At 36.3% G+C, this 10,733-nt stretch overlaps 1 protein-coding gene across 1 annotated transcript in view; it reads left to right on the forward strand.

Moving 5' to 3' along the window:
* The window catches only part of LOC122800985 (chloride channel protein 2-like), a 784,127-nt gene extending 774,807 nt beyond the window's left edge, over positions 1-9,320 (forward strand). Inside the window, exon 3 of the mRNA XM_044070406.1 lies at positions 8,080-9,320. Coding sequence (XP_043926341.1) covers positions 8,080-8,141 — 62 coding nt within the window. The 3' untranslated portion in view covers positions 8,142-9,320. The remainder of the gene's footprint in view (positions 1-8,079) is intronic.
* The last annotated feature ends 1,413 nt before the right edge of the window (positions 9,321-10,733 follow it).

Raw genomic sequence — 10,733 nt, forward strand, 5'->3', positions numbered from 1 at the left:
TCCTATGTGTCTCATTTTGTTCATTCCCTGTTCTCCAGGTCTGCCGACCACTAGCCTCATCTCCTCTAGTCATCGCGTTTTCCTGGAACTGCTGTCCTCTCCTCATAGCTCGGTTAGGTTCATTTCTGGCGTCTGACGTCATCTCATCCTCAACCGTTATCCTCGGACTGCTTTGCGTGCATGGTAATTCTGCTCCTGAATCAGGAAGTAGATTATTTTGCGAATGGTTCTGTATTACCCTAATGAGTTCATTCAGTAGGGTACTGTTATTCATTTTATTGGAGACTCCTTGTAATCAGAACAACGCCAAAAAAGAAGACCAATAACCAAAAAGGTTTACACCTCAAAAAATAAACACAAGGCATAGTTCCAGGACAATCTTCCACAAATATAAAGGCTTTCTTACACAAGTATTTCATAATGTTAAGTCCGTTCCACTAAGGTTCCAAAGATTAAATCCAAAATGTTATAATGAAACACTTTAATTGACATAAAAATAAAGTGAAACTGCAAAAATACAGATTTAGAATGGGGTACTAGATGATTCTGATGAAGTCTCCGTGGAGAGATGAAAGCGCTTAATCCATGCTGTATGTTTGCTCTTCTGAAGGCTGTTCAAGCATTTCGTCCCCTTTTCATTTCTGGGCCCCTCAAGGTACTGACAAGACTGTACCACAGTGATGTGGTATGTCAACAAGCAAGGGGGGTAGAGGTGTTCTCTCCTGTGCAGGTTAGCACTTCAAATGTTGGAGCTAGCTATCCAGTAACAATGAGTCTTCAGGTAGTTTACATTCCCTCAGGTAAGAACATTGTGGCAGACTCTCCGAGCAAGTCCTTATCACAATCCACGAATGGATGCTCAACAAGGATGTGTTTCTCATTGTACATTAGTGGTGTACTCCTCAAGTTGATCTTTTTGCCTCCCCTCTGAACAGACAATTTCCTCTTTTTTGTGCCAGAGCCCCATGTCCTCTAGTCTGGAAGGGGGTGTTTCTCTGTGCCTTCCCCCCTCTTCCTCTCATTCCAAAAGTCCTGTCAAGATAAGGCAGGATGCTCCCAAAATCTTGCTGGTGACTCCCTTTTGGCCATGGCAGCTTTGGTTCCCTCTTCTTCTGCATTTAGCCAATGGCAATCCTCACAAGCTACCTCACAGGGTGGATCTGTTCAGACAAGGCAAGGGATCTCTCGTCCAAACCTACCTGTCCACTCATAACGGACACTGTGGGTGATAGGATTTTTATTCTACATGAACACCTTTTTTCTGAGGACATGCTTAGGGTCCTGCAGAAGGCCAGGAAACCCACTACTAGGAAATTCTACTTATCCAAATGGAAAAGGTATTCTTTTTGGTGTCTTTCTCATAATCTGGTTCCACTTTCTGTGGATGTCCTTTGGTTCTCACTTATCTGTGTGAATTGCTCAATGCTGGGTTGGCATATTCTCCTGTTAAGGCCCACTTGTTAGCTATTTCTGCTTGTGTACCTCTAGCACCCCCTTTAGCCTCTAGATTTGAGGCTAAACAGTTTCTTAAAGGCTTCCTTCATATTAGACCTCCCAGGAAGCCTGTCACTCCTTCCTGGGACCTTAATTTTGTTTTGCAGAAATTGACCCAAGCTCCTTTTGAGCCTGCAGCTTCAGCTTCCTTGCAGCATTGTTATTGAAAGACTGTTGTTTTGTTGGTTCTTACTTCTGCCAGATAGGTGTCTGAGCTTCAAATGCTTATGACTGTTCCTACTTTTTCAGTTTTCCATAAGAACAGGGTGTCCCTTCATACTAATCCTCCTTTTATGCCCTTCTCCTCAGTCTGCTAGTCAGAAGGTTTTGCACATTTTGGATGCACATAGAGAACTCAGATTTTATTTGGATAAGTCCAAAGGTTTTCACAAATCTGATCAGCTTTTTGTTTCGTTTCTGCCTAGATCTTTGGGACTGGCTCTTTACTAGCAAAGTATTTCATCTTGGATATATAAAGCCATTTCTTTTTGTTGTTCTTTTCATGGTGAGACCCTTCCTTCTTCTGTTAAGGCTCATTCTACTAGGCCTATGGATTCTTCTGTTGCTTTTTTCAAGGTTTTAGATACTAACTCTATTTTTGAAGCAGCTACCTGGACTTCTGTGCATACATTTACCCAGCACTATAAGTTGGATGTGATATCCAGAGCTAGAGCTGCTTTTGCTAGAGCCATTCTTAATGGCTTCCTAGAGGGTTCTGTTGGTCCTTCCTCCTCTTTCTTCATGAGCTTTTGCACTCTCCCTAGTGTAAAGAATACAGCAACAGTGAAATGGAAGGACATAGTACAGCTGTGTAAAATCTTACCATAACGGTAGATGTCCTTCTGCATACTGTTGCTGTATTCGCTCCCCCCCTCCTCCACCTGGCTCTTTTCCCTTCTGAATATGCCTGGTACCTCTCTTATTCTTGAACTGGCATTTCTACTGGGGTTGTTCTGTTCTGAGTATGGTACATCCAGATGTCACCTTTATGCCCTACGCTGTATGCAGGGAGCATACGTATGACATGCAGTGTACCATTAGCAACCTAAAGGCTTTAGTATACTGGCTGGACGTCAGGCCTCCCTTGGCAGGGGATCCCTATTGTAAAGAATACTGCAACAGTGAACGGAAGGACATCTACCATTATGGTAAGATTTTGCCCAAGTGTACTTTCTATCAGAGTTAAGACACCCGCACACACACACACACACATGCACAGACACACACATGTATCTGTATGTGTATATATACATATATATATATATATATATATATATATATATATATATATTTATATATATATATATATATATATAGATGAGTCAATTGAAGTATTTCAAGTCTACCTTAGGTCAATATTTGTTCAGCTGATAAAATTTCATCGAATAAACAGATGATGGACAGGTGTACGAGATCACAGAATTCTTAGGGTAGGGAAATATGCTTTCCCCCAAGTTTGTGCAATCTCGAAGGCGGTATATATAATTATCAGAGGGAGGGGTGCGGTGCAGCCCCCTACAAAAAACAATGTTTTGGGCTGTTTTTCTTTAACTTTGTTTTCATGCGCTGAGATTTTTGCTCACACAGTTCTTGGGGTAGAAAAATATGCCCTTTCCTCAAGATCTTGGAGATAGTATATATAATTAGCAGGAGGTCAGGGTGGGGCACAGCCCCCTTGCAAAAACTGATGTTTCAGGCTGCTTAACTTTAACAAGATTTTTTTGCTCGGCGCATGCAAAGTAGTAGCATGTCGGAGTTTGCAAATCGACCTTTTGTGGTTGACTTTCTTAATGTCAATCTTTGGATCATTCGTTGATTATCAGTAGACCTATATGTGTGTGTGTGTGTGTGTGTGTGTGTGTGTATATATATATATATATATATAGATATGTATAGATATATATAGATATAGATATGTATAGATATATATAGCTATAGATATATAGATATATATATATATATATATAGAGATATATATATATATATATATATATATATATATATATACATATATAGATATATATATATATATAGATATATATGTATATACATATATATATATATACATATATAGATATATATATATATGTATATATATATATATATATATATATATATATATTTTATATATATATATATAGATATATATTGGGCGCAAAACTGCCCTCATAACCACTTGACTCATTTTATAGACACTGAGATGATGGTCGATAGGTGTCAGACAGTAAGGAAGTGAAGGTGGTGTTGCACTTTCTCTTTTGTTGTATTAGTTGCATGTTATTTCTTAAAGGTAACTTGTAAATGTATTTGTTTTCTCTGTACTGTCACACTTTGTGATGATATTTGCTTGGGTTCGGTCTTGAAAAATGATATTGTAATGATTATTTTTTGTTTTGATGCATTTTGTTTGTAAATAGCGTTTTCCCAAATCTGGTTTGAAATGTTGTTTTCTTAAATGTATTTGTATAGTCTGCTATATGTTTGTAGGTATATGTCTGCATTTAAACACACACACACACACACACACACACACACACACACACACACACACACACACACACACACACTTGTGTATCTGTAGACACATACAAGCATAAATCAGTTTGCACGTTGCTACTTCTATTTACAGGGTGCATCAGTGGGAGCCCCATCTGCCACACATATGTATGTATGTATATATATTCTTATAAATAAAACAGACGTGCAGTAGTACTACCCTGATAATTGTTGGCTGATTTGGAAAGGTCACTATACCCATTTACTTTAATCTTTGGATCATATCAATAGTAATGCTTCTCATATAAATTTTATGCTCACCTGAATTTTTTACCATTGAGCCTTATTTGAAGTACTTACATACTCAAATACACTGAACTTTTCGTATTTGTCTGTATCTTATATGTTTTAAAATTTAAAAATCAAAAATTTTACAAGTGCCTTCATTATTTATTGCATTTCTTACTGTTATTGTCACTTACTTTTTTTATACATACAATTTTATGTGTATTTTACTTATTTTTATCTTATCATGTGACTACAGTGACTCTACTGCTGTGGTGGTGCTGCGCTAGCATTGTTGCCCCACAGTAAGACGTTGTCCTGTTCGATTCTCAGCTAGAGCGTCTTCTGTCTGGAGACGTGCGTGAATGGGCGTACCTCCGTTGAAGGTTGTGCATTAGGGCTGGCAACTCGGCACTTAAAAATCTACTGCCAATCATTAGCGGACCGGAGTTCCACTGTGGCGACCCCTAACCGGGAAAAGCTGAAAGACACAACAACAACAAAGACACATTAGATCATGTGACTACACCTTGATTATATAAGCTAAGCACAATGTGTTGCTCAGTTTCTTTGCCTGATGATGCCTATCTGGTGAAAGTATCTTCTGCTGTTGCAACTATTTTTAAGTATGTTGTGGTTTTACACTTGTGGAATAAGCACTTCTAACTACATTATGGATTTTAAACTCTTGGAATAAACAACTATTACTTTAAAAAAAGGCAACTCTTCAAGAAAGTTGTGGACTTTGAATTTTTTTAAATAACTACTGTTTATCCCTGCTCGTGGTTCTAGATACTTTTTTGTTTTGCTAGTCTTTCTTTATTAGGAATGGACTTGTCACTGCACTAATACTGTTGTTTTATGTTTTCTATCACACAAGACGAGGGGATAGATTTTGTGAGTTTTTTCTTAACAAATATACATCGGTGGACAAGTCCATTTTTGTTTATAGTACTTTACTAGATCTTTTATTAAAAAATAATTTCTTTGTTTGATTCTTGATATTTCAAACAACTAAAGGTTGTTGCCCCTGCTTTTGCTAGTATTGTAGTTGCTTGGTGGGAATTTGAGATTTTATCCAAATGTGTTTTTTTTTTTCTAATATCAAGTTTTACCGTAGGTTTGTTGATGATTTGTTTTTTATGAAAGATGGTTTTGAGTTTGACAAGTTTTTGAATGATTTAAACCTAGGTACTAGTTTTTTTAAATTTACTATAGGAGATATCGGCCAAAAACTTTGTTTTTTGGATGTTGAGTTAAGTTGGGATGTCAATGTATCCAGTTTTAATAATTGTATTCATCAAAAGGAAATGATTTTGAACAGTTACATACATTTTAAAAGCAACCATCCTAGTTATATTAAAAAGAATATTTCTCGTTGACAGATGATTCGGCCTTCACATATGACTAGTAATGATTTAGACTTTGAAAGTGAAATAACATTTATTATGGAATTGTTTTTAGGTAGAGGATATTTTCTCACATTTTTGGAGAAGATTTAGAGATGACCATTGACAATTTCCAATTTAGGAGTGTTTTGGAAGAAAATTGGAACATTATTTTGGGCAGTAACGATGTAGCCCATGTGGTGGGGGGGACACACCCCAAAGTTTGTATACAAAAAATATGGTAACATTAAACAAATGTTGGAGGGGATTTGTGGTCATTTTTTGAAGATTTTTTCTTCTAGTAACCCAGGAACATTTAAGTGCAATGGTTGTAATAGTTGTAGATTCATTTATGAGGGACCATATATCAGATTAAAACATACTGATTTCTGCCATAAAGGTTCCAGGTAAATTTGATTGCAATACTTAAAGTGTAGTTTATGTTGCTTTATTTTCTGGATGTACAGCATTTTATGTTGGGATGTTCACTAGGTATTAGGATTTGAGAATACAATTATGCAATAAAAGTTAAAAACACCAACAATGCCCTTTTTATACACGCCACTAAGTGCCAAAAAAGAAACTGAATGACAAATTTGTCAGCACATCACCCACCAGGCTTGAATGACAGTATTAACATTAAATGCTTTTTGGCTGGTAGAAGTTTGACTTGTTATTTATAAAGTATGATTTGGATTTTTAAGCATGATTTTTTTTTTAAAGTGCAATTTATAATTTGGAGTTGTTAATTAATTAGTAAACCGATTGCGTCTGTTTTGCTATTAGATGTTCATTTGTATTTAAACTATTTCATGGGTGTGTTTTATGTTTCTGAAGAAGTCTTTGGACGAATAGTGACTATTAAATTTTTACAACGCTAAAAAAACATTTTGCTTTCTCGGTTTTCCTTGATGTCGATCCAGTGTTTTTCCAGTTTTGTTTTCTTTCCCTGGGTGTCTGATATAGCTTCGTTTTTTGTGTTGTTCCTGCCATTTGTTTATCAGTCGTCCCTCACTGAAAAAGATGTTGCTCGATCAACATGAATCTCATTTAAGTAGGTTTCAGATGTTTCTGCTGTGTTGGTCTCCTGAAGATAACTATTTATTTAAGGTATAGAACAAGTATATTTGCTAGTGTTTATATATTTAGTTTTCAAATAAAAACAGTGCTGTACAGAAAAGCAATTGTTGTCCATACAAAGTGCATGGTATTAAGCTTTAAAGATTGCCAGGGAGGCCTTTTGATTATTATACAAAAAATTACCAAGATTATGATTCTAAGTATTGTTATTTAAATATTTTTAATTTTATTTAAAGTTTAAGTATGTATTTTGTTATACATAGTCTTGTCATGTGACAAGTGTGGTATTTATTGACCAGAGGGAAGGAATATCTCTGAATGCTTTCAGAGGCCCTTAAGGGCAAAAACAGACTCCTGTTCAGGAGTCATATAGAATAAAGACTTGGGTGAGAATTCAGAGACAGATTGCACATAGTTCAGTGCTAATCAATGGCCAAGTGATACAGGGATTTGTTTTAACAACAATGTATAATGCATGTCATCTTAGCAATGAATCCCCCCCTGCCCCCAGTAAACTACCAGATGTTAACACTCGTCTGTGAATCTCGGTTGTATTAATCAGTTTATGCTTTCAGCTTGTTTTAGCCATGATCTTTGATGCTTTTTTCAGTATCTTACACTAGGGCTGATGACTGTACTCTACAATGTGCTGTTTCCTTGCTTTATTTAGTTCATCTTTTATTATTTTTTTTTTATTCTTGCATCATTCGTTTTATTACAGTTTAGTGTTTCATTTGTACAGTGATTCAGCTAAGCACATTTGATTCTTCTACCTTGTTACTTGCTTATTGTATTATGTGTATTTGTTATATGAAAAAGCTTTGGAGGGTTCTACGGATCTCTTTAGCCTTAACTTTATTTTGTAATACAGACAGTATGAAGACCCAGACATTAAACCTGTTGCAGTACATAAATCTTTTTGACTTTAAAATCCATATACTTTACATTCATTTGACATTACATTTTCCTGAAAACAGACTCAATTCTGTAGTAAGCCATTGATGCTCTGAATATTTTGTATTTCAGTTATTTGTACTCTTTAAGATTTTTTTTTCAGGTTAGAGACATGAGGTGTGTAGACCTCAGGGGCTCACTCTGAGAAGTGGGAGACCTAACAGTGTAAGCTGCAATACTTCTAAACTTAAACCACACTTCTAACAAAAGCAATTAGTTATACTTTTAAAGCATTTTTGCAGAGGTTTCCAACCCCCAACCCTTGCTACTTATGTAAATTAACTTCAAAATTACTGCATGTGGAGTAGGGAAAATAGTTCAGGATAGCTTAGCCTTGGAATTAATTCCCTTAATTTTACATATATTCTTGGTTGTGTTTCAGGGACTGCAGTCATGGTGAATGAATTTACAACAGGCAGCGAAGGCTTCAGGAGAGAGATGTAGAACCATTAAGTCCAGATTGCAGTGTGAAACTTACAGCTTTTTCAGATCATTGCCAAATTCTGTTTTCTTACCCAATAGCACAAAGCAAAATTTTGGTGTAGTAAAATGCCTCATGATTCATGAGGGGTTTTGGTAAAAAAAGATTGTTGAAAATGCAGTGTCTTAATACGTGAAATGCATAGTCTGTAACAGAGCATTGTGGTTATTTATATATGTGCTGCTTTTATCTTTCTTCTTTTGACTCCAGATGTTCATTACACTGTTTTCTTGGGTTTCCGTAGAAATTCTGAGGGCCATAAATGTGAAACTCTAAATAGAGAGACGGAATGTGTGTATCGGTAATATATACTTTACCCGAGGTTACAGCACCTTGGAATATTTTCCCTTATTTCAAGATTTATCATTTGCAGATAGTATATACAATTCGATTGGGGGCGGGGGAGGGGGGCAAAGCAAAAAGGCTTTAATGGCACTACAGTGAATTTTGGGATTCACTACATTTCCTTTCTTACACTTTTGATAGGAAGTTATTTTCTGTTATCACCTTGGTACTGAGTTATATGTCATTTTAGTTTTCTAGAGAAGTTGTATTTTTATACTTGTTGTATAAAATAACATTTCTTTAGTTTTCCTGGTTGCACGTCTGTAAACATATCCTGAATCGTGCATCATCAAAAGTTATTGTTAGACGCTCAAAGTGTTTAAAGTTGTCTATTTGCATTGATAAATTATAAAATGTGTGATGTGGCTTAATGTGAACAGATGACCAAAACTGGTAAGGAGTTTTTCTTCAGGATTACTGCTAGATTTTATTTTCTATTAGCAAATGGCCTAAATGCTGGAGAAATTAGGGGACTAATTCTCTTTTGTATCAGTCCAGATGTTAGAATGAGCAAAATATATTGTCCTTTTAGTGCTCAGGGTTTGTGGACACTGAATGATATTCTTTGTAAGATATTCTTTGTAAGATCTGTATGAAATGACACATTTTGTGAACAATGCAAGTTTGTCCACTTAAATGACTGTTTAACAGATACTCTGCATCTGTGTGTGTGTGCGCACTTGTATACTTGCAAATAATGTATGCCTTCACTTGCTGGAGGCAGGTATATGGTAACCATTATAACACTCATAATAATAGTGATACCCTGGGTCTGTGATACACAATAAGCTCCAGAGCCGGAAAATAAAAAGAATCTTTATTAAAGCAATAAACCTTAAGCGTTTGTGAATTTGCTTGTTTTTGTTGCTCCTTAAAACCATTACGACACTGACATTTTCTCATCCTGCATGCTGAGCTTTGCAGGGACTCCTTATTTTTGCTTGCCAAAATCGTCTTGCTTCCATGGTTGTCAGACTACGTCTTATCAACAGTAATCAATTACAGAGCACCAAGGAGAAAGTTAACCATGCTGATACCTACCTCACACTGTGTCTTAATTAACAGAGGGCTACTCTCTGCATTTCTTCCAGTCTCTTGCTAATAATCCCCAGTGTTAGATACCCATTACAGTGTATGAATGCTGTAGTATGCCTACCCCATGGTGTACCACAATGCTCTACTTTCTAGTACTCTTGGATTCTTAGTGTTCATAAGCATTGCATATGGTACTGTTTGGAAAGACCTGTCACAGTGTGCATGGTTCGGTGGATAAGCTGTTTGTGGCACGGTTTCTTACACTTTCCAAATACTGAATGGTAGTAATATTATGACAGATGAAAACAAAAATGCCTGGCAGTGCCCTCTGTTTGTATGCTTTATAGCTTAAAACTGCTACATGGGACCAGAAAAACACAGAAGCGATGTGTGAAGTGAAGGTTTGCATTTCATTATGGTAGCATAAATTGTTCTCCTTTGCTAAATGAAAAATGCATACGTTTTTCCTGAAATAATTGTCTACATGTAAGTTTGCATACGCTTTCACATCTCTGCATATGAAGGCAGTCAGCAGCATGACAGTGGTTTTTAATGGAACATTCAATTTACATAACAGTTGGAGCAAAATGTCAGGATCAATCTGAAACATGCAACAAGATGACAGTGTTACATATTCTGAGATCGTACTTCTTGCAAATTTGGTTCAGATTTTGTATAGGGGTAATTATCCTTTCTTCTTAACTGCATTCTGCTTTGTTCTTTAGGGGATGGGGTCAGGGAGCAAATGTAGGAGTCAAGAGATCAGCATTTGCAAAAGATGTTACAGAGATGTGACAGATGGTGTTTGTGAGTCTGTGTTTATGTGCTTTATCATAGTCATGCAAACTAAAGCAGGCAGGAGATGAATATTATTTCCCAAAGCAATCTTACAGAGAAGTGTAGAAGGGACAAATAATGTTTGACTGTGTGTGTGTGTGTGTGTGTGTGTGTGTGTGTGTGTGTGTGTGTGTGTGTGTGTGTGTACGTACGTGTGTGTTGTTATAATTATGCAATATCATAATTATGCAATCTAAACTGTGGCCCAGTGGGACTAAAAAGAAAGAAGACAAACACACACATGAGAGAAAGTATACAGAATATAAGACTGATGAAGCAGTTAAAAGCTTTGCTCAAGGTCAGTTATAAAACAGTATGATGTTACTTTCTTTAGTAGC

This window comes from Protopterus annectens, chromosome 4.part1, assembly GCF_019279795.1.
Source record: "Protopterus annectens isolate FY-2018-M chromosome 4.part1, PAN1.0, whole genome shotgun sequence".
Classification (NCBI taxonomy): Eukaryota; Metazoa; Chordata; order Ceratodontiformes; family Protopteridae; genus Protopterus; species Protopterus annectens.